Genomic DNA, 25882 nt, shown 5'->3' on the forward strand with positions numbered 1-25882 from the left:
TTTTAACGTTCATACGAAGGCCCAAATCTGTTCAGAACATAAACACATTTTATAATAAATCAGATGTTTTTTTTAACGTCTTCATCTTAATTTAGAAGTCACCAACATGAATTTTTTCACGAAATATTAAAACATAAGATATAACTTCCTCTTGAAACAATTATTTGTGTCCCTTAATCAAAACTCTTAATTTACTAAAAAGCCATGGTCAACGAATTTTAATTAGGCTCATATTTGTTGTTTTTCCCACTATCAACTCCAAAAAATAAAGATAGCTCGTTCTTTTACTGTTCACCTTTTCTAATTAAAAACGCACGCGACTCAAATGTGCTGAAGAAGTCAACTTTTAAAAATAAATGAAAGTCCTGTAAACATAATAGAAACCATTACATATGTAACTTTAAAATAGCTATTAATGTGCATTGGCGCCACCTCCTATTCTTAGCACAACTCCTTGGCATTGGCTACACATTTTGAACAATTCAAATTATTCTGTTTGATAAAAACATAAGAAACAAATGTGTATCTAATTACATGACGTGATGCGACAAGCTAATAAATATATTGAATAAATTAAAAATATAAATTTGAATAGTCAACAAAAAAATTCATAAGCCCAAAAGCTCACCTGTTCTGAAAGCAAGTCTCTTTATTATTGTGATTATTTCGTACTTTAATTACATTTTTAATTAAAAACAATTCCCTTGTATTTTCAAAATTATGAAATGATTTTACATCTTATAACCATGATTAATAAACCACCCGGTAACAAGATACACTTCAAACTGTATATCATTCCGTCTGAAAATGATTAAAGTTACATAATTTCTAATAAATATGTATAACTATTTTATCTATCGCTGAATGCGAATGGATATAGGTTTAGTGTTGTTCGTTCGTTTGTCTGTCTGTTCGTCCATCCGTCCGTCCTCCGTTCGTCTGTCATACACTTTTTATGGTTATATCAAAGAAACTATTTAAGACACGAAACTCCATGGGTGTACATGAACTTAGCATGCAATAAGGAGAAGTGCCGTGCACAAGAACCAAAGCCATACACTTTCTTAAATAAGCTTCATTGAGCTGTGTTGTTGTGTTTGTATGATTTAACTTTTCATGGCTATATTTCATATATGAAACATGATTTCAATACGAATTCTTGCGAACCAGTAGCTTAATAGGTTTCCATTCTTTATATAAATTGGCTGCGTTAAAAACTTATTTTTTCCTACATTGGCCACTCTTAATGCTGCTTTGTATACCCACTCCGCAATTCTGCCCTATTTACCCAGAAATATTCATTTTTTAATCCGTATTACGTAAATTCACAGACCAAACTCTGACACGGAGGAAAAATACCCTGGTATCGCATTATTATCAGTGCAATGTAGCCTATTGGTTAGTTTCTGTTTTGATAATAGACGGACACGTCAAAACTAGGAAGAAAAACGTTTCAAGTCGATTTTTCAGTGGAAAAAGTATTACCAACGAGTTTTCAACATGCAGGGACTGTATAGTATGAGAAGTCCGGGTAAGTAAAATATCCGACACTAATTATGATCCCTTAGATTTGTTGTGTTTTCGAAAGTGTATATATTTTCGGATATTGAACATTTCGTAATAGTTATAGTTTACAATTTTACTTTTTTAAAAGAAGGAGTTTATGTGTTCGAAGGAACAGTTTTAGTTTACTGAATTTCTTGAATTGTTATAAGGGTCAATAGGAAAAATATGCTTTTTGTGAATGACAATCAGAAATAGCTAAATTTTTCTTGAGGACTATCAAAAACAGCCAGTGCATGTTTGTTTCGGACTGATACAAACAATTGAAGTATCCTGTTGTTGTTTAGCTGTGAAAAGGCTGATGAAGGAAGCACATGAACTAAGAGAGCCAACAGAACAGTTTGCATGTTCCCCCTTGGAGGTTAGTGACACACTCTTATGCACAACAGATTTTCCAGATTTCAGTTTTTAAAACTTTGTTTCATGTTAATTTTAACTTGTGTGATTGCCTGTTGTCTGTTGTTGGTGCATTGTCATTTTTTAACAACTTCTTGTTTGCACCATTTTACAAATGAGTTACAACATTTTCCACCTAAAGTTTTTTTTTCCTAAAAGAGACATTCTTTAAACAAAAAATCCATAAAAGCAAAAAATGTCATCCCATATTAGCCTGTGTTGACTCCATAGGCTAATATAGAACAGCACCTAAGTAATGGACATGCATTGCACCCAGTTTTCCTTAAACGCAACTCATTGTTAAAATGTATGTTCACAGGACAACCTATTTGAGTGGCACTTCACCATCCGAGGTCCGGCAGACTCTGAGTTTGAGGGCGGTCTGTACCATGGCAGGATCATACTGCCACCAGAGTACCCCATGAAGCCCCCCAGCATTATCATCATGACGGTATGTACTGGTCGCATGGGAAAATATATTGGTTAATAGGACTTGTTCACAGTTTTGTAAAAGGATGATTTACAAAACGAATATCATAGATTAAAAAAATAATGTATGCATTATGTTTAAACAATCAAAATTATAGTCCTGACTAAGAAAAAAGAAAGAAAGAATTGTTCACAGTTATCGTTAAATAAGTGAAGCATTTGTAATGTTTTTCTTTGATGTAAAGCGTGTAGTACAGTAGATTCCACTTAATTGAATATCAGATAATCAAATAATTCGGTTAATTGAATAGAAATTGAAAACACCAAACCATTTGCATCTCTTCCCGTTGTAAAAACTCCACATATTCTGTTAGGAAATATGGGGTATTTCAGCTCAATTTCCAGGAGGATTACACCCGGTTGGTGATAACATTGGAAATATAACTGATTCCGTATAATGTAATACTCCGGATAATTGAATATTCGGACGTGGCAAATGGGCTATTCAATGAAGCGAAATCCACTGTCCTAACATAGTGTTTATAATTGGTTGATAAAAACTGTCAAAATGGGAGCACACTATCTTTTACTTCGATAAGTTCCGTGTTTGAATCCTAGTAATGGTTTTTAGTCAACTTTTATTCTTGTAATTATAATAAGTTAAGATTATTCAAAACATTATAGATTTTTTAATATTCATGTTTAACTAGAAATAGTGCGGCAGAGGCCAACGCGTATCCCCACGCCGCATGTTTGACCCAGTGGGCACCCCAGGGTTGGTAATGGGGCCATGCATAGTTGAGATTGACTGTATTGTCATAAGAGACGTTCAGTATCAATTTGTAGTAAATCGGTGTAGAAATGAAGAAGTTAATGTAAAATAACATTTAAAAATGAGTAAAAATCTCTGAGCCAACCCCACCCCAACCCCAATAACTTATAACCCAGGGGTCAGATCAAAATTCCACATAGTGCAGTGTCGCAAATATGCTCATAGCTACCATGTGTGTAACTTTCAAGGTTCTAGTGCTTATAGTGTAGGAGGAGATAGTGGCCAGCACAGAGGGACAAACGGCGGAGATAACCACAATATCCCCACACTTTTAAAAAAGCGTGTGGATAATGACATTCTTTTTTAATCTGTGTTCAAGTCACTTTCAATAAAGAATAATCCATAAAAACAAGTTACATTTGTTTATTAATTACTTTTAGATCTTTTTTGTTCAAGATTTGTTTGAATCTCAATGTTCAAACCCATATTACCAATAATTAAGAAGAATTATTGATTTGAGCTAACACTGGTTTTGATAAGCTATGTTGTAGATAGACAAGGTATCTGCCCCAGTGTAGACATTGCTCTGATATTCTGGCAATGTAGAATCATTTTCAATAAATTTTGCATATTCTTACACATGGTATGAAGAATTATATTTGCCTATGATATTCATTTGTTGATAAGTGTATATAAATTTCAATGTCTCATTAAGGAAGGATATACAATGTAGCAGGATGCTGCACCCAACTTAATTAAGATTCCAGCCTGCTGCAATTCTGTGGTGGTAAAAATACATTAATATTTTAAAGTTCAAGTTTGTTGCAAATGCCAAATTAAAATTTAATTAAGTATGTTTTCCAAGATAATAAGCAGTTTTTATTTGCTTGAACCTGAGATTTATCAATTTATCTGCATAGATTAACTTTGTGCACCCAAAGAATGGTTTTCCACCTTGATCCTACTTAGCCTTATTCTTTACTGTGTTGATCTAGATCTGTGTGTTTACCATGTTTTAATCCATTTCAGCCCAATGGTCGGTTTGAAATCAACAAGAAGATCTGTTTGAGCATATCTGGACACCACCCTGAATCTTGGCAGCCATCTTGGTCATGTATGTCTAGACAGTAATTATAGCTCACCTGGGCACAGCCTGCTCATGGTGAGCTTTTGTTAGCGTTTTTTGTATGTCATATGTCCTCATCATTTATATTGTGATCACTTAAGAGACAACATTTATTTCACAATGCTAATGAAATTTGGTCAGAACATTTGTCCTAATGATAATTTGGACAAATGTGAAACTGGGTCATGCAGGTTGAAAGACTAGGTCACTGGGTCTAATTAAGGAAAAAGGTTTTGAACACTCTTTGAAGCCACCTTTACTTTCCTATCTCAATGAACATTGACAGAACAGTGGTCCAATCAAATCTTGGCTGAATACTAAACTGGTTAATGTTTAGTCAAAACCCAGGTCAACTAAAAGAAAAAGCTTGTGAACACGGTAGAGCATTGGTCTCAATATTATCTCAGATGAGTTCGAAACTATGTCACGAGTAGTCAAAAACAAGATCACAATGTCAAATTGAAGAAAAAGCTTATAAACACTCAAGTAACTACATAAATTTCCCAATCTTCATTATCTTTTGTTTGAATATTTGTCCCATCAATATTGTATGGAAATGGAAACTGGTTTACCTGGGGTCAAACACAAATTCCAAATGTCAAATAAAAGCAAGAAGCTTGTGAACACACTTAGGTAAGCCCACATTTGATTTTCAATCTTCATGAAACTTGGTCAGTACATGTGTCCCAATATTATCTCACATATCCCATGAGGCTGGGAAGTTTTTAATGTGTCTAATTTAATCCATCTGTGAACTCAAGAAGTCACATTTTAACCCACTCATTGTGAACTTTCTCAGAACATACAATTTTCTCAGAATATTAAAATGGAATTTATCTGAGTTGAGACAGAAAATGATTGTTGGTTATTCAAATACATGACATTGAGGTGTTGAGCCAGTTGTCTCTCCAAGTCAATTTAACACCTTGTGAAAACTTCCTGCTCAGAGCTCGCAAATTTCATTGGCTCTCAGGTGAGCGCTTTTGGGTCTTTTGGCACTCTTGTTATGAATTTGACAAAATAAGGTCCTGTAATTTATTAATGTAACAAGTTTATCTAATAATATTACACTTTTTACTTTTTCATGAAAGTGAAAGAAATCACATTTAAATGATGCTATTACTAGATTTGATTTAGACAAATTAGTACCAAAAAAAAAACACGATCCGTACTACAAGTCTACAACCTTTTGTTTGTTTTCCTAACATGTATTTAAAATACATAAAATGATAAGGCCAATAAAATGACCAATTTAGGCAGAAAATGTATTAAAATATGTGTTTCAAATGCATTCACTCTGGATTGTGAGACGATAAATTAACATGTGTTTTACATTTGCAAACCTTTTTTTTACTTTTAACCCTTTCCCACTGAGATGCAAAGTGAAAATTGCTATGTGAAAACAGCATATAACCAGAACAGCCTGAAAGTAACTCACGCTCTGTGGTTGTATGCTGTTTGCTGCTCATTAGTATCTTAGGTTTGGAAATAAAGCCTTTAAAACTTGAATCTACATTGTAGTAAGAAAGGTCTTTAATTAAATTTAACTTTCTAAGGGACTACAAATGCGACAAAATATGTATGGTAAGTGGTAAAGGGTTAATGCATGAATTTATTAATAAAATCCTTTGTGTTGGGATATACATTGTTAATATATGTTTGAAACGAAAATTAAATAATTCTGCGTAAGTTTTTTCTAGATTTGGCGATATTATGTTCACAGAAAAGTGAGTCTATGCATTGATGGAGAATTCAGCTAAAACATTATTTAGCTTTTTTTTAAGTTTATCATGTAGTTAATATTTTAAAATAGATTTTACATATCAATCGTAACATACCTGTTTTATGTTTTATTTTTCAGTACGTACAGCAATGCTTGCCATTATTGGCTTCATGCCAACCCATGGGGCAGGTGCACTTGGTTCCCTTGACTACAGCCCTGATGAACGCAAGGCTCTCGCTAAGAGGTGAGTATTGAGAGTTTCATCAATATGATACATGTAGTTTATCAATAACAAATGTTATTATATGGTCATGTTCTGTTCTATTCCATGAAGGTCAGAACACGGTATAGAATTTTTCTTTGTTTTTTTTCTATTTCAGGTTTTTGATTAGCCTACATATTATTTTCCATTCAAGGCAACACACCACTATAGTTTTTGGTTTTCTGTTCTATTTCAAGTTTCAAAACTGCAGCAAGTGTCCTATATGTTCTATTCAAGATCACAAGACTACAAGTGCCCTACATGCGGCTGCATCAACAACATCCTGAAGCCAGTCACAGAGGAGTCCAAGAAGACCACGCAGGAGGCACGGGAGCTAGCGGCTCAGATAGATTTTAAGGTTAGTTTTAACCTTTTTATTTAAGCTCCATTGCATCAAAAGCGATTTAGTTATTGAACTGCTCTTGAGTCCATTTCCTGGGCAAAACCAGTACTTTTTGTCTTTTGAGGAGATCTCAGGAACGCTCCCACATAGGAGATTAAAACCATGACCGACTTGTTGCTGGGCGGACATCATATCCACTATTCCATTCTTAAACTTTAAAGTTAGCTTTCAATGCTTTTGGTTATGTGGGTGACATGAAGCAAAATGTTCTTTTCTTTGTTAGCTTTTTTCTTATTTTTGATAAATCTTTTCGATATAGAAGTTATATTGATCAGTCAGTCTGTTGTGGCTTTAAATAGTTTAAATATGGGACTTAACATTCGGCTGTATGTGTTAGTTTTTAACCATATTCAGATGGTTTATTTCTCTTATTTCAAGGATGAAAAGGAGAAGAATGCAGCATTACAATCATCTAGAGCACAATGTAATGCAACAGACAACAGCACTGCAGACAACACAGACATGAATGCTGCATCAGCCTCCTACAATGACGCAGCACAAGCTCAGCAGTTACCCCCTCAATTTCCCCCACCATTTGGTCAGTTCCCTTTCGGCATGCCGTTTCCACCTCCTCCCTTCATGTTTCAGCAAATGATGGCCCAGAATTTACCAGGCAGCACAAACCTGTCCCAAGTGCCCCGATTTCCCTTGCCATTTGCTTCCCCTTTCTTTCCCCCAGTTCAGCCCTCCATGATGGCTCCTGGGACATTTTCCTATCCCATGATGCCTGGCATGCAGGTGCCCCCATGGCAACATGGAGTGCCTTCTCCACCTCCAAGTGGAGAGCAGTTAGGAGAGGTAACCAGTCAAAGAAACACAAGGGAAGTAAACACCGTAACACCAACAGAAGAGCAGAGTACAGCCGGTCAGATATCGTCTGCAGAAAATAATGAAAGTAACACAACAGAGACACAGAATTCGACACAGTCTGCCCAGGAAACAAACAGCAATTCACCAAGATCTGCACACCAGTCTGGCTTACGTCATAGGAACACAGCCAGACAGAGGTCTGCAGACCATACATCAGCCGAGATTCAGGCCGGGCCACGAAGGCGGACCTACACCAGCAGTCGGTCAGGTGACGTTGCTCTCTTGACATTCTGTTTATTTGTGATTGCTGTGATTTTTCTCCTGTTGTTAAGAAGGTTGCAGATGATGAATATAATCACCATTTGGTGATTACTGTGAAACCAATACTAGTATTCAGTCACTATGGTAATTTTTGTGGGTAATCTCAAACACAGATTCAAATGTCCTATGACTTTTCAAGTCTGAAATCTTATGTCAGACACACACAAAAATAACAAATTTAAAATAAATCAAATGCCAGATTTAATAATCTACGAAATTTTCTTTCAACAAAAAATATGACTCTATAGTATTGGAATGATCCATATAGAACTTAATCCTACTTATAAGGCTGAAGAATATGTTTACCAGAAAAATTAACTTAAAGGGGCTTCCAAAAGTTATTGACAGCTTGAAATTACAGCTGATTAGCAGGGACAGTTAATGCCTTAATAATTAAAAAATATCTATTGAATGTAATCCATTGGGTGATGGAGATGTGTTGATTTTTTATTTCAGCGAAATATTATTTTCAATGTGTATGAATGTGATTATTTGGAATCAAGTCATTTATTCATTTCATAAACTGTGAGCCCCATCTTTGCAAGGCAATTAAAAAGAAATAATATTCCATAAGTTGTTTGTTTTTTAATTAACTTCACATAAAATGCAATCTTCTGGCTGGTGATATGTTATTGATATTTATTGTTGCGAACAAGTGTTATCAGTACGAAGTGTTTTATTTTAATATTGCTGTTTTATGTCTTGTGAATAGTATTCATTCAGTATAATAATTCAGTAGTATGGCTTTACAGTGGAGAATCTTTTTGTTTGCATGAGTTCTGATTGGTTGTATGGCACAAATTGACAAGTTCATTGCTTGATGTTTTCCACTGTCTGCATGTATCATATGCCTCTCTACAATAAAAATCAATCCCAATTATTATTACGGTAAAAAAACAATGCTTTTATTTGAAATGGGTTCATTTAAACAAAAAACACATTCATAATGTGAAAAGATGCACAAGAATACATCAAATTGACATCTGCAGATACACTGTATAAACATCTTTTCTGCCCTTATGGCAAAGATGTGTGCATTGTGTTATTCATGTATATCTGACAAGTGTAAACAAAAAATCATGTTATTTTGTGGTGGTGTACATTTTACATGTTTTGATTGCCATAATTCAAGTTGCCTTTATAGTTATAGGTTATAGTCTGTCGATATAAAGTTGCCTTTTGTTGGTATAGGTTATAGTATGTGCATATTAAGTATATAGAAAGACCAGTACTCGTATGATATTACTTGCATTGTTTTTCTGTATGCATACCTATACCAAGTCAAGTTTAAAAAAAATATTTGATTTGCAATATTATTTAAAAGAAGACAGAAATAATGTTTTAATGCAGTTAATGACTGCAAACATGTTTTTCTGTTACAATATCCATAGAGTTACAGGTACATACTGGTATGGTTATTTGTTGATGATGGTCATGAAATCCACAATAAACTTCTGAATTGTTTCCTGATCTCTTAGTCTTTGACATTAAATCCAAACATATTTTTTATCATACCTGAATGGGTAGCCAAGCATTTTAGTCACTTCTTTTGTTACTACGTCCATTGAAAGCCGCATTTTGCCTTCAAGCTTTTCTTGCTTATGAACGAATTCCATCTATGTTCATTGTTTGAAACTCTGCTGTTTATATTCCATTATCACTGCATTGTATACTGAGGAAGAACATGACTAAAGATTATTTTTTATGTCCCCCAGTCTATACTATTGTTTTTGCCCGGTCTGTTTGTTGGTTTGTTTGTTTGCATCAAACTTCAACATTGGCCACAACTTTTGCAATATTGAAGATAGCAACTTGATATTTTGCATGCATGTGTATCTCATGGAGCTGCACATTTTGAGTTGTGAAAGATCAAGGTCAAAGATATGGTGTTTCACAAACACATCTTGTTCTTTGTGAAATTTAGGATTGGCCAAGTGAATAATGACAAGAAACCGTCGGAGACTAGTGCTGCTCCGGAAAGTTTTTTTTGGTCACAATATTGCACTACATATTCCGATAAAAGGAAACGTTTGAGGGCACAGTAGTTGGGGGGACAAGAATTTTTTTATAGAAAATTTCAAAGGGCCAAAACTCTGTGAAAAATCATCTGACCAGAACCCGCTGATAATATGCACATCTCCTCTTGGTAGTGAAGCTTCCCATAAAGTTTCATTGAATTCCGGTCATTAGTTGCTGAGAAATAGCCCGGCCAAGAATTGCACTATATGTACAGTAAATGGAAAATTTCAAAGAGCCATAACTCTGTAATAAATCATCCGACCAGAACCCACTGATAATATGCACATCTCCTCTTGGTAGTGAAGCTTCCCATAAAGTTTCATTGAATTCCGGTCATTAGTTGCTGTGAAATAGCCGGGACAAGAATTGCACTATATGTACAGTTAATGGAAAATTTCAAAGGGCCAAAACTCTGTGAAAAATCATCCGACCAGAACCCGCTGATAATATGCACATCTCCTCTTGGTAGTGAAGCTTACCATAAAGTTTCATTGAATTCCGGTCATTAGTTGCTGAGAAATAGCCCGGACAAAAATTGTGCACGGACGGACACATGGACGGACAGACGAAGCGGCGACGATATGCTCCCTCCAAAATAAATTTTGGGGGAGCATAAAAATACATGAAACAATTGAATTCTTTTCAAAGTAATTATAAAATATGGGCTGTCATGTTGTAGTGGCAGCCATTGTGTAAATACGTTTTTTGGCACTGTGACCTTGACCTTTGACCCAGTGACCTGAAAATCTATAGGGGTCATCTGCGAGTCATGATCAATGTACCTATGAAGTTTCATGATCCTAGGCATAAGCTTCCTTGAGTTTTCATCCGGAAACCATTTTACTGTGTCAAGTCACCGTGACCTTTGACCTAGTGACCTGAAAGTCAATAGCGGTCATCTGCGAGTCATTATCAATATACCTATGAAGTTTCATGATCCTAGGCATACGCATTCTTGAGTTATCATCTGGAAACCATTTTTCTAAGTTGAGTCACCTTGACCTTGACCTTTGACCTAGTGACCTGAAAATCATTAGGGGTCATCTGCAAGTCATGATCAATGTACCTTTTAAGTTTCATGATCCTAGGCATAAGGGTTCTTGAGTTATTATCCGAAAACCATTTTACTATTTCGGGTCACTTTGACCTAGTGACCTCAAAATCAATAGGGGTCATCTGCAAGTCATGATCAATGTACCTATGAAGTTTCATGATCCTAGGCCTAAGCGTTCTTGAGTTATCATCCGGAAACCATCTGGTGGACGGACATACGGACGGACATACGGACCGACATGTGCAAAACAATATACCCCCTCTTCTTCAAAGGGGGGCATAAAAATATATTTAATTGACTGAAATACAACAAAGCAAGAACCTCCCATGTTCCATTGATTGATCTATGCTGACTTCTACATTAAACCCATAAAATGTAATAAAAACTTCCCTGCCCCCTGGTGTCCATGTTTCCAACACACAGGAACCACTTTCAAACTCAACTGAAATATTATAAGAAAAAATGTTTTCAACCAGTTTCATGAAGATTGGTCTAAAAAAAATTTTTTGTAGAGTTACTACAAGTCTTCACAATAGCTGTACTAGGAAAACTGCCTGGCCCCTGAAAGCCATGTTTTTAAATTGACCAGAACTATTTTGCGAACTCGGCTAGACATCATTATTAACCAGGTTTTCCAAAGGAATATATATTTTTACCAAGTTCATAAATATTCAATTAAAAGAGTGACTAAGATTGTTAACAAGGTTTCACTATAGCAATATAAGGAAATTTTCCCGGCCCGCTGGTTGCCATATTTCTCAAGTAGCAAGAACTATTTTCCAATGAGTCGAGATATCATTAGATCAAATGTTCTTACCAATTAAGATTAGACTATAAATTTGAATTCTAGACTGCTAACATTCTTTCTTTAATTGTATAAAGTGAAATAGTTGTTTACATTGCATGACCCAGATTCAAACTTGGTCAAGATATCATTAGTAAAAGTGTTATAACAAAATTTCAAGAAGATTGGACAATAAATGTGGCATCTAGAGCATAACAAAGTAAAAGTTGTCCACAAGTAACACATGACGAACCCTACTAACAACAGACAATCACAACAGGTAACCATGACAATGTTGTGCTCAAGTGAGCTAAAAAGACGCTGAACTCAACAATCAAATATCACATGATTTATTTTTCCTTGGAGAATAAATTATCATAATACAATAACAATATTTGAATAAAAATATGTGTTAAGACTTTCAAAAATAAATGGAATTTATCATCTGTATGATACAAAAACAAATGCTTTTTACAGTCAATTAATGTCAACAAACAACCATTCTCATAACAACTCTCTTAACATTGCAGTATCACTATCACATAACATAAGCAACTCTGAACATGCGACATACCAGTATATCGGTAATTACAGTAAACCTAAGTGTACACTTAATTAAAACATCAGCATTGGAATTATGCCTATCACTGTATTTTTAGCAATACCAATAATAGTTTCTGTAAATGTATGTACATGATAAAATTTAATTCATTATCATACAAAAATTGCCTTTAAATTAGCATTACTGTAATAGCAATCATCCAGATGCATACTGGTAACTTCTATCACAACAACTCCCACACAAATTAACAGAGCATAAACAACACACAAAGGGCTAGAGAAAGAACTCTGCTAAGAAATCTGTTAACCTTGACCTCACAAACCCAAATACAATCCAAAGCTATGTCTTCATGCTTATCACACTATATGGAGACATAATATTATATAAGCCCACAGTTTTCATGATGATCTATATCAACTATCTGAGTAGAGCAAATAAGGTGTATTTGGCTATTGAAAATAATTTAAGGGCCATAATTCAGAAGTGCTTAATATAATAAGGCTAGTTATGAAACTTGGAAGCGATATTGTGGCCATAAACCAAGTTTCATGTTGATTGTATTTAAACTGTTTGATTTACCAGTATTGAGCAGATAGTTGTCCTTGATTCCCCCCCTTCCCACAAACACCTAAGTGCTCGCCTGTAACAGGTGTTCCCATAATATGCCCCTTTTTTCTAAATTAAGAGTTCAAAAACATTTTGTTTGCAAGATCACAAACACAGCTAAACAACAGTGGAGAGTTGAGAGTGAGTTTGCCAACATATTCATTTGTAGACAAATACAAGCATATCAGAAGATATATCTAACAAGGGACAAAATTGTCACAAAACCAGGTTTTCATTGTGAAAAAAAATCTGATAAAGGGAGACAACTCAAACTGAACTTTTAAATGAACAAACAAAATTAACCCCCTTAGTAAGTTTGTTTCAAAATAAATCTATTTTAAGTTGTGGTGACCTTGACATTGGAGATATTGACGTGATTCTTTCGTGCGACACACCGTCCCATGATGGTGAACAAATGTGCCAAATAATTGTAAAATCTCACAATGAATGACATAGTTATGGCCCAGACAAGCTCATTTATTGCCAATTTTGACCTTTGAACTCAAAGTGTGACCTTGACCTTGGAGATATCGACGTAATTATTTCGCGCGACACACCGTCCAATGATGGTGAACAAATGTGCCAAATGATTTTAAAATATGACAATGAACGACATAGTTATGGCCCGGACAAGCTTGTTCCGCCAGCCCGCCAGCCAGCCAGCCCGCCCGCATTCGCCAATCTAATAACCATTTTTTTCCTTCGGAAAACCTGGTTAAAAAACCTGGTTAAAAATGCCAGTAAATGCTTCATAAAAATATTTTAACAAATAACAAAGGACAAACTTTAAATTTCAAAAGGAAACTCTAAGCATGCTTAAAATAAATGTGAGAACAAGAGCACCGCATAACAGGTGCCACGCTTGGCTGCTGGTGCAGTTTTTAATAAATGAAAGCTTGTCAGAATTTTGTTTTTTTAAGAGGTCACAGTGACCTTGATCTTTGACCTAGTGACCTAAAAATGGGTGTGGCATGTAGAACTAATCAAGGTGAAGCTACATGTGATGTTTCAAAGTTGTAGGTTGAAGCACTTTGATTTAAGAGCCAATGTTCGAAACCTTAACAAAATGTAAAGGTTTTAGCACGATGCGGAAGTCGGACGATGAGATGGCTATGACAATACCTCGGGTTTTCTCATAAAAAAAAAAAGCTAAAAAAAGACATTAGACTTTTGATAGCAACGATGGTTGATATGCAATTAAGCTCACTTAGTGATAAGTTGCTTGAAGTAATGAATTACTGATAACAACCTCTAATAAAAAACAAATCAACAAAGTATCAAAAGACATTCTATTTCTTTGGAAAAGAAAACTGTTATATGCTAATGTAAGCAAATGTATTTTGGATGTGAATTGAAAAATATACATACCAGTAAATGGAAATTAATAGTGCTTCCATGACTAATGGACGATATGGTTAGGTCATTTGTACTAAAACCCATAATGGTGACATGCAATGTAGCTTTTATGCCAGTCTGAGTGACTGTACAAGATCAATCTTGGAAAGATCTATATCTGTAATAAATATTGTAGACTCAGACTGGGGAGTTTTAAACTAAAACATAAAGGGCCACATTAAGTATCCAAGAATAATAGCTCATAAACAACAGTACAATACTTGAATGCATGCTAAAATGACATCAGTTCTAATGAAAGCAAATAACTTTTACTGCATTGAAAACTATTTTGTATGAAAGAATTAACATTTACCAGTAACTATTTTTAGGTTTGACAGATTAACATTTTATCCACATCTCAATAAACTCCTTTGTGCAAATATTTCAAATGGTTATGGATTATGGCATAAGAAACAGTCTATTTTTATTGTGTTGGAGACTTTGTGGACGTGGAAATAAGAAAAGAGATACTGACATGGAAAATTAGCCCAACTACACTATTATTTCCCAAAATGACTTGCTTTAAAGCCCAGCTTATTCATAAATAGATAACAGCATATATATCAAACTAATGGAATAGGTCAGCAAAATCATTTGACCATTCAATTACAAATATACTTAACAGATCATTTAAATAAGTCTTAAAGCATTGAAATAAAATATACTCCCTTATATAAGAACTTTAATCCATTCGTTTCCCCCACCCCCTGCCCAATAAATACCATCACATTCCTTATAACTCACAATGTAGACAGCTTTTCTTAACAATCTTTGAAGAACTGTTTCAATTATCAGCTATTGAACCTGTCAAAACTTTTTGATGCCATGATATTTTAAATTTGACACAATATAAACAACTGGACCACATGCCTTTAAAATGCATGCATAAAGTGTTGTACCAGTTTAAGCTGTGCAGTCTGCACAGGCCTATCAGGGACAACATTTTCACAGGCCTATCAGGGACAACATTTTCCACATTTATGGAATTTTCCATTTTAAGAAAGTGTCTTCTTAGCATAAAACTGGACTAGGTGGAAAGTGTTGTCCCTGATTTGCCTGTGTGGACTGCATCGGCTATTCTGGGATGAAACTTAATGAACATGCATTAAGCCCAGTTTTCCCATATGCGACTCAAGAAATGCCACTGCAGGCATATACATGGGAATATAGGTAAATCTAATCTTGAAACTAGATAAGGTCTATCACAATATAAGGATTTCAAATGTGTGAGCCAATGGGACTACAATCTTGTCTCCAGATAGTTTCGTTTCAGTTGGGGCTAGGTCGGGCTTTCGTCAACATTCTCATTATCACGCTCTGGGTCGTAGATCTACAATGATAAATGATAACATGGGAATACATGTAAAAACAAGGCTATTGTCAAGCAATATGGTCCCCTACCGGCTCCACCATTGTCAGAAATTCGACCATTTTCAGATTATTTTTTTATTGGTTGCCATAGCAACCACAATTTTTGACCCAGGGACAAAATTAAACGACTTGCATAATGTCCATATTGCCATCTATCCATGTTGCAAGTTTCATGAAAAAATATTAAGAACTTTTAAAGTTATCGCAGGATCCAGAAAAGTGTGACAGACAGACTCACAGACAGACACACAGACAGACTCACGGACAGACGCACAGAGCGCAAACCATAAGTCCCCTCGGGTGAAACCGGTAGGGGACAATAAGTAAGCATCGCTTTGACAAATGGGACATAAGGCATTTGGATAAAGTCACTTCCCAGTTTGCACATGCTAATCATAGAAAACAATTTCCTCCTAAACTGGATTTTCATTTAAGAGATTTCCATTCAACCAAAAATTCCATACAAGCGGAAAGTGTCATCCCAGTTGAGCCTGTGGGGATCAGAGTATACAAATATACACTCTAAAGCATTGCATATTTGCTATAAATTAAGCTGAAATCAGAAATACTTTTCCTGAACATAATTTTTGAGTTTCAATATTTCACTCTTTAACTGCTATTAACTGGTTACACACCTTGGCAAATGGATGATCCAGGAGTTGACTTGCCGACCAGCGTTTCTCGGGGTCCTGTTCCAGGCAGTATTTGAGGAAGTCCTTGCCTTCCGCTGACAGGTTCTCTGGAATGGTTGGTGTCCCTCCCATCCCAAGCTTGAACACGATCTGGAAGTGGTTCTCACACTCAGTGCCACGGTCTCTGGTAAGAAATAGGAAAGAAACATGAGACAATCTCTGTAAAATTAGTGTTTTATGAATGTATGTTAAGTGTCGTGCAAGATTTGCATGTGTAGTTCACACAAGCTAATCAGGGACAAAACTTTACGCTTTTATGCTATTTTTTTTTCTTTTAAAGGAAGCACTTTTAAACGCAAACAATCCAGCTCCGTAGTGTCAAATAATGAGCCTTAATTAAAGGCCTAGTTTTAGACTTAATTTGATCCTTGCCCCAAATTGAATGGCATCACAATGCTGGATAGGCTGAGATAGATCATTTGAACGTTGCCTAAGCAGTTATCAGACTGAGGACCTGGTAAACACCATCTCCAGTAAACATTAACTTCAACCTGAGCTGCGTGCTGGAAGTATTGTCCTATATTAGCCTGTGTGGACTACACAGGCAAATGAGGTACAACTCTTTCTGTTCCATGTTATATGTCATTTAAAGGAAGTATTTTCTCTGCAAAAGTCCAGTTTAGGCAAAAAAGTGCCATCCCAGATTAGACAAAGTGGGCTGCTCAGGCGAAACTAAGACAACACTTTACCCACAGGCTTTAGCCCAGTTAACATAAATGATCCAACACGATGCAAGCTTATCACCCCATACACATCATATGTAACACAATCTCACCTTTCCTGAGGCCATCTCTATGACAACACAGCCTACGCTCCAGATGTCTGCAGCACGACCATGGCCTACACTGTCGTTCTTGGTTACCACCTCAGGGGCCATGTATGCTTCAATCAACAAGTAGACTCATTTCCGCATTGATTTTCTTTTGTAAGTTTTTTTACAATAAAAGTTGCAATATAAAAGAATCCATGACATGCAATTCTGATTTTACAGTACATTAAGCAACCTTTCTGATGGAAATTTGACAGATGTCACCTTTATCTGTATAGTAAATACACAGATGCATACCGATATAAAAAAAGACAACAAAGAAAATTAGAAACTTGATTATATATATCAAAAGTGAAGAGTCTAACCTGTGGTTCCCACCATTTTCTTCATCTCACCAACCATGGTGGTGTGGTTCTTGAGTTTCACAGAGCAGCCAAAGTCTCCCAGCTTCAAACATCCCGATGATGTCAGGAATATGTTGGCCCCTGAAAGTTGGAAATCAAGCAATGACTACAAACTTACATTTGCACGTTTGTGGTAACTTAGTATTTGTATTCAAATTAATGCACATTACTTCAAACCACTTGTTTTAAATATAAACTAGAGTTTTGTTAAAACTGTGACTAATACAGTCTAATACATGCATGCTACTAAATTTGATATATTTAAATGATTTCAATTGACAGATGTGGAAGTAGTTGCTCCATAAACTTTCAAAGGATTTGACAATTAACAAAATAATTTATATTTATATACCTAATATATACACTTAAATACTTTTGACTTATTTGCCAATCTCAACAATTTTTCAGTTCTATCACGGCTGTCAATTTAAGCTACTCACACTTTTCCCTATATCCCTGGTTTACAAGCACTAAGTGCACATACTGAAGCCAGCCATTGAAATCTGAATGATATATATTGGGAATACAACCCTAGAAATCATTTCATGGCTTATTCCAATACAAGTTATGTGGCTGGGTTTGAAATCAAGCCCTTGATCAGAGGATAGTCCAGCCCTCTCCAAACTGCACTAGCCACCTCAGTTGACACCACAATCTACAAATCTTTGCCAGTGTTTTTTACCATTTTGGGATTGACATGGATATCTTGATAGGGATATTAACTAAAAGTTGAGATTTATTAAAACTAAATGTATTGTTGGTTTTTTAACCTCCATTTTGGAATTTTGGGCTGTCATTGGGAAAAATATATACTTTATTTAGAATGGGAATGGGACTGAATGTATGTCCAATAACCCCACTGCTTTCCCAATGTGTCCTAAATCCCGCTCACCCTTTATATCCCGGTGGACGATCTTGTTGTCATGGAGCACCTGGGCGGCACACAGCAGCTGCTTGGTGTAGATACGTATGAGGTCCTCTGTGAGACCGTTACGTGACACCTCGTCTATCGTGCCCCGATCACAATACTCCATAAACACCAGCATCTCCTGTCTGAACAGGGGAATAAAACAACATACAGCTGCCTTGATATTTGAAGAATAACAAGTTCGTGTCCCTTCATTAAGTAATAATATTTTGGCATTTTTATTTGTTGTAAAGACATTTAATGGCTTAAAAAATGACTATTTGGTGCACACATAAACTTGTGTATATCTAATTTTGTGCCCCCCAAAACCCCCAAACTTAGACATTTGCATCATTTATATTCCGATGTGTTTGTTATACTAGCATTTTATCCTTACTATTCTACCAAAACAAAGTTAACACAAGTGATACAGCTTTACTTTATAAGCTGCACAGTGTACAGTGTAATCCTGTATGTGTAGCATCTAGGTTTATCTGGATTGTGAAACAAACACAGGATGTGCATGTGGACTACATTGGATATTATTGTCATTCCTGCCTACAGTAATTCTGTCTTAAAACAAGAAACTGTTGGAGACGGGTGATGCTCCCCAAAGTGTTTTTTTGTCACAATATTGCACTATATATTCAGATAAAAGGAAACGTCTTGAGGGCACAGTACAACGTTTGGGGGACAATAATTTTTTTACAGAAAATTTCAAAGGGCCATAACTCTGTGAACAAGATGTGTTTGTGAAACACTATGTCCCCGTATATGACGTTTGACCTTGAAGGATGACCTTGACCTTGACCCTTCACCACTCAAAATGTGCAGCTCCATGAGATACACATGCATGTCAAATATAAAATTGCTAGCTTCAATATTGCAGAAGTGACATTACATGAGCAATTTTGACCCATATATTTGACCTTGAAGGATGACCTTGACCTTGACCTTTCACCACTCAAAATGTGCAGCTCCATGAGATACACATGCATGCCAAATATCAAGTTGCTATCTTCAATATTGCAAAAGTACTCATAAAATGAGCGATTTCGGCCACATATATTTGACCTCTGACCTTGAAGGATGACCTTGACCTTGACCTTTCACCACTCAAAATGTGCAGCTCCATGAGATACACATGCATGCCAAATATCAAGTTGCTATCTTGAATATTGAAATATTGCAAAAGTGTACATTAAATGAGCGATTTTGACCCATATATTTGACCTTTGACCTTGAAGGATGACCTTGACCTTTCACCACTCAAAATGTGCAGCTCCATGAGATACATATGCATGCCAAATATCAAGTTGCTATCTTCAATATTGCAAAAGTTATTGCAAATGTTAAAGTTGGCGCAAACCAATCAACAGACCAACCAACAGACAGGGCAAAAACAATATGTCCCCAACTACTATAGTGGGGGACATAAAAAACATCCGAACAGAACCCGCTTATAATATGCACATCTCCTCTTGGTAGTAAAGCTTCCCATAAAGTTTCATTGAATTCTGATCATTAGTTGCTGAGAAATAACCCAGACAAAAATTGTGCACGGACGGACACACAGACAGACGAAGCGGCGACTATATGCTCCACCCAAAATAAATTTTGGGGGAGCATAAAAAAATAAGTGAATAAATTATTCATGAGGATCTTAAATTCTTGGATTGGTCTACACATGAAATGTCCCACCAATCACAATCATTTTACAGTATATCAGGTGACACTCGCCAATTTCAAGAAGAGGCAGATATATTTCAAAACCATAGGCCAGTAACCAGTTTTTTCTGTTTGTCAATCCTCCATGCCCAAATTTTAAAAGAAATTATAAAATCAATTCACTACAATGCTGCTTCTTAGCCAGTACAAATAGGTTCTATGAATTTCTTGCTGTTTTGTTGCTTTGTGTGTCTTAAACATAAGTAATCAAATCTTGAAATAAAATTGTTTTTTGGGTTTTTAAATAGTATTTGATTTATGACCAAAAATGATGATTTCATGGTCATGCGTAATAGATCTATGAAGTATCCAAATATTGACTGCTATAAACACCTACAGACCCAATCAGGTCAGCATAAAGGTAATGATAATCTTTTCCCACTCAGAAGCACAGTGAAAATTGCTACGTGCAAACAGCATAAAACCTGAACAGCCTGTGAGTAACTTGCAGTCTGTTCAGATTTTATGCTGTTTGCTACTCATCAAAATCTAAGGTTTGGAAGTGAGTCAATTAAATCTTGAATTTAGTAAGAAAGGTCTTTTTACATTTAACTTTCTAAGAGACTACAAATACGTTAAAATACGTTTCAAAGTGGTATAGGGATAAATAAAAAGCTTCAAAACAACATACAACTTTTCATTCATGGTTACATAGTGAATATGTTGCGTGACTAGCATCAGAAGGACCAGGGTTCGATCCTATTGTGGACGTTATCAAGAATTCTTAATAAACCTAATACTGGCATAATGTCTCAATAAACCTAAGGCTTCTATTGTAATAGAGGAAAATGTTTTTAATAAAATGCCTTATTTACTAAAAGAATTTCAAAACAAAACTAGAGTTTTGTCACAGACGTGGCGAATACCCCCACATGCCGCATTGACACACAATATTTTGCATGTCGTCTTCACAAAAAACAGCGGACACCATGCTCAATTTTTAATACGCACTAAGTGACCCCTTGACCTAGTTTTTGACCCAGAAAGGCCCATGTTCTAACTTGGCCTTAAGATCATCTCCATAAAACTTCTGACCAAGTTTGGTGAAGATCGGATGTAAACTACTTGAATTAGAGAGCGGACACCATGCTGAATGTTAAAAAACGCACTAAGTGACCCCGTGCCCCGTGACCTAATTTTAGGCCCGGAATGGCCCATGTTCAAACTTGTCCTAGAGATCATTTAGATAAACCTTGTGACCAAGTTTGGTGAAGATTGGATGAAAACTGCTTGAATAAGAGAGTGGACAACATGGTGAGGTTTAAAACGCACTAAGATACCCCGTGACCTAGTTTTTGACCCGGCATGACCCACAGGTGGTTAGCGTGTGGCTATGATATTAATTAGTGAAAACATCATTTTGAATGATAAATAATCATATTATAACGAAAAATTAACTTTTCTGAAAAAAAAATTCACTATCAAATATATATATAACAAGGTATGCAACTCAAAATCATCCGAAAACGAGATGCATCGTTTTGAACAGCCATTACTTCATCAATTTTGCAGCGATTTTCACGATCTTGGTCTTATTCAACGCAGAAATGAATTTCCTTTCTGGAAATGTATATGTCTTGCAATATTTTTACAAATGCTGGGTAAACTTTTCAGAAATAACACGATACACAATTCGCATGACCCAGTTGACACTGATCATGCAGTATTTAATACTGAAATCTTCACGGAGTAAAGGGCATTTTCCCTGCAAAGTTCACGAACCTCGATACAGTAGACTCTGCCAATACCGGACTCTCTGAATACCGGAACTCTCCCGATTCCGGACGGTCGGGCCAGTCCCGTATTTTCTCCTTCTATTTCTTTGTTAAAAAATGTTGAATAAACCGAACTCTCTGAAAACCGGAAACCGGACGGGTATCTCCGTAAATTTGGTCATTTTCAATGTAAATTACATTGAGTATACCGGACGGTCTAAATTCTCAAGATGCCCGAGGCGTCAAATAACAATACCTTGTCAGCACAGCGAGTGCGGTGTCACACATTTTGCTCGCGCAATTATCGATAATCGGATTAAACAGACCATAAAGGTGTCAAGTCGTTACCGCACTATGGGAGTCAGATTAAGTAATGTAAAACAAACTGTGAATGTCTATAATAACCTCGCAATAACACCAAAAAGTGATTGACTCGATTGTTTTATTAATTATTTATCATCGCCTATGATTAACAATTTAATTAAAAAATTAATGCATGCCGTTGCGACGATCACTTTCTTGTGATCTTCTCGGTTATTTTAAAAGATCTTATAGCCATGTTTTTAACATAAAGGAGAAATGTGCTTTCAAGCAAAGAGTGATCTTGGACTTTTTCGTGAAATCGTAAACTTCAAGAATTAGTAGGTTTTGAGATTATGAATATCTTGAAAAATATCTTTAAAAATAATTATGACGCTGTTGTTTGCTTGTGTGTATGTTTAATATAATAAATCGTGTATCTACAACAATCTTATTTGTGTCGTCACTCGCCTATATTACAAATGCCACGTACGTACATGTATAAAGCACCACACTCACTTTGGGATTTATCAAAACAAGTCGGTATGGAATATTTTTTGCTTTTAATCGATTAAAAACACATTTTCTAAGAATACAATTAACATCATCAGTACCTGCGTACAGTTATCACATGCTACATGTAAATGTATATGGTTTGTTTTATTTTTATGTGATTCTGTACACAATGCATACCATGTATATTTCGGCAATATGCAAACTCTTGGTAAACCGGAACTCTCTGAAAACCGGACGATCAGGCCGGTCCCGCGACCGTCCGGTTTACAGAGAGTCTACTGTACCATAATTTAATAAAACGTATGAAAAAACGTTATTACCCTGCTTGCCGTAACATCAAAACTAACTGTCCAGCGCCGTTTGAAACCTTTGTAATGGCTGTTCAAAACGATGCACTCCGTTTTCGGATGATTTTGAGTTGCATACCTTGTTATATATATATTTGATAGTGATTTTTTTTTTTCAGAAAAGTTAATTTTTCGTTATAATATGATTATTTATCATTCAAAATGATGTTTTCACTAATTAATATCATAGCCACACGCTATCCACCTGTGGCATGACCCATATTCAAACTTGACCTAGACATCATCTAGATACAACTTCTGACCAAGTTTGGTGACGATTGGATGAAAACTACTTGAATTAAGAGAGCGGACAACATTGTGATGTTTAAAACGCACTAAGTGACGCCGTGACCTTGTTTTTGACCCGGCATGACCCATATTCAAAATTCAATGACCAGGCATCTACCACGGGTGGTTTATGACACCATGCTGTTATTTAGTATTTGTCGGCACAGTATCTGATCATAACGAGATAATTGGTTTATACGGAACACAGGGGCTATTAAACAACAGATGTATCAATAAACAAGATAGATCTTTATTCAAACAGCGCGATATAAAAGCTTTAACAAAGCGTGTCAAATGTGTGAAAAAATGAAGAAAAACAAGTACTTTAATCAAGACAATTTATTAAATGTATTGACACTTATAATGTCAAGTACATATTTATAACTTATTCTGTCTTTTCTAAGTCGTTACATCACCGAATGTCCAAAAGAGTGAAATGTAAAAATCAGATGCAGCGTTGCCCAGGGACTATTGGAAATTTATACACAATCAGCCTGTTCTGGAGTTCTGCGAGTCACGTGACTTTGAGCTCTTATCAATTTTGGCCTATTGTGAAAAGGGTCTATTAGCGGACAACATGGTGAGGTTTAAAACACACTAAGTGACCCCGTGACCTAGTTTTTGACCCGGCATGGCCCATGTTCGAACTTCACCTACATATCATCTAGTTACAACTTCTGACCAAGTGTGGTGAAGATCGGATTTAAACTACTTGAAATAGAGAGCAGACACCATGCTCAATGTGTAAAACGTACTAAGTGACGCTGTGTCCTAGTTTTTGATCTGGGATGGCCCATGTTCGAACTTGGCCTTCAGATCATCTAGATTAAACTTCTGACAAAGTTTGGTAAAGATCAGATGAAAACTACTTGAATAAGAGAGAGGACACCATGCTGAATGTTAAACAAGAGGGCCTGAAAGGCCCAATGTCGCTCACCTGAGATAACAAGATATTATTGGGACAAATCTTCTGACCAAGTTTCACAAAGATCGGAAATAAATGTGGCCTCTAGAGTGTTAACAAGGTTTTACTATAGCCATATAAGGAAAAATGCCCCGCCCCCTGGCAGCCATGTTTTTCAACAAACCGGAATCATTTTTGAACTAATCCAAGATATTATTTGGATGAATCTTCTGACCAAGTTTCATTAAGATTGATTGGACAGTAAATGTGGCCTCTAAGAGTGTTAACAAGATTTTACTATAGCCATATAAGGAAAAATGCCCCGCTCTTGGAAGCCACTTTTTTCAAGCAAACATAATTATTTTCGAACTGATATAATATACCATTAAGACCAATCTTCTGACCAAATTTCATGAAGATTGGACTTTAAATGTTGCCTCTAGAGTGTTAACACGGTTTTACTATAGCCATATATAGCCATATAAGGAAAATGCCCCTACCCCTGGTGGCCATGTTTTTAAAGCAACCAAAACCATTTTCGAACTCATCCAATCTATCATTGGGACAAATCTTCTGACCAAGTTTCATGATGATCGGAAAATAAATGTGACCTCTAGAGTGTTAACAAGGTTTTACTATAGGCATATAAGGAAAATAGCCCCGCCCCCGTGGTGGCAATGTTTTTCAACCAACAGGCATCAATTTTGAACTCGTCCAAGATATTATTGGGATAAATCTTCTGACCAAGTTTCATAAGGATCGGACTATAAATGTGGCCTCTAGAGTGAATAAGATTTTACTATAGCCTTATATAGCCATATAAGGAAAAATGCCCCGCCCCTTGGCAGCCATGTTTTTCAAGCAAACGTAACCATTTTCGAACTCATCCAAGATATCATTAAGACAAATCATCTGACCATATTTCATCAAGATTGGACAATACATGTAGCCATATTAGGAAAAATGCCCCGCCCCTTGGCGGCCATGTTTTTCAACCAACCGGCATCATTTTCGACCTCGTCCAAGATATTATTGGGATGAATCTTCTGACCAAGTTTCATAAAGATTGGACTATAAATGTGGACCTCTAGAGTGTTAACAAGATTTTACTATAGCCTTAAAAAGCCATATAAGGAAAAATGCCCCGCCCCTTGGCAGCCATGTTTTTCAAGCAAAGGTTATCATTTTTTAACTCATCCAAGATATCAGTGGGACAAATCTTCTGAGCAAGTTTCATGAAGATCGGAAAATAAATGTGGCCTCTAGAGTGTTAACAAGGTTTTACTATAGCCATATAAGGAAAAATGCCCCGCCCCCTGGCGGCCATGTTTTTCAACCAACTGGCATCATTTTCGAACTCGTCCAAGATATTATTGGGATGAATCTTCTGACCAAGTTTTATGAAGATGAGACAATAAATGTGGCCTCTAGAGTGTTAACAAGATTTTACTTTAGCCATATAGAGCCATATAAGTAAAAAAATGCCCCGCCACTTGGCAGCCATGTTTTTCAAGCAAACGTAACCATTTTCGAACTCATCCAAGATATCATTGTAACCAATGTTCTGACCAAATTTCATGAAGATTGGACAATAAATGTGGCCTCTAGAGAGTTAACAAGGCAAATGTTGACACCTACCAACGCACAACGGAAAAAAAGCGATCACAAAAGCTCACCATGAGCACGTTGTGCTCAGGTGAGCTTAAAACGCACTAA

The 25882-nt window shown here is 36.0% G+C and overlaps 2 protein-coding genes across 2 annotated transcripts in view; one reads left to right on the forward strand and one right to left on the reverse strand.

The window, feature by feature from the left end:
- The first annotated feature begins 1391 nt into the window (after positions 1-1391).
- On the forward strand, positions 1392-9269 carry LOC127850294 (ubiquitin-conjugating enzyme E2 J1-like). Its single transcript, XM_052383235.1, has 7 exons — positions 1392-1531; positions 1851-1924; positions 2279-2410; positions 4190-4274; positions 6148-6253; positions 6509-6629; positions 7053-9269. Exons 1-7 carry the CDS (start codon positions 1501-1503, stop codon positions 7851-7853), a joined length of 1350 nt encoding a protein of 449 aa, XP_052239195.1. The 5' UTR covers positions 1392-1500; the 3' UTR covers positions 7854-9269.
- Positions 9270-11996: 2727 nt separating this feature from the next.
- The window catches only part of LOC127850302 (mitogen-activated protein kinase kinase kinase 4-like), a 37689-nt gene continuing 23803 nt past the window's right edge, over positions 11997-25882 (reverse strand). Inside the window, 6 exon segments of the mRNA XM_052383245.1 lie at positions 11997-15555; positions 16232-16399; positions 16401-16412; positions 17064-17170; positions 17423-17542; positions 18354-18510. Of these exon segments, the coding sequence (XP_052239205.1) occupies positions 15505-15555; positions 16232-16399; positions 16401-16412; positions 17064-17170; positions 17423-17542; positions 18354-18510 (615 nt within the window). The 3' untranslated portion in view covers positions 11997-15504.

This window comes from Dreissena polymorpha, chromosome 11 (assembly GCF_020536995.1).
Source record: "Dreissena polymorpha isolate Duluth1 chromosome 11, UMN_Dpol_1.0, whole genome shotgun sequence".
NCBI lineage: Eukaryota > Metazoa > Mollusca > Bivalvia > Myida > Dreissenidae > Dreissena > Dreissena polymorpha.

What these genes read in the sequence shown, in the direction of transcription:
- LOC127850294 (XM_052383235.1), top strand. Translation starts at nt 1,501, where the DNA reads ATGCAGGGACTGTATAGTATGAGAAGTCCGG. An exon ending in CCAGCATTATCATCATGACG is followed by an intron (nt 2,411 to 4,189) that starts GTATGTACTGGT and finishes AATCCATTTCAG; the next exon opens with CCCAATGGTCGGTTTGAAAT. An exon ending in CGGCTCAGATAGATTTTAAG is followed by an intron (nt 6,630 to 7,052) that starts GTTAGTTTTAAC and finishes TCTTATTTCAAG; the next exon opens with GATGAAAAGGAGAAGAATGC.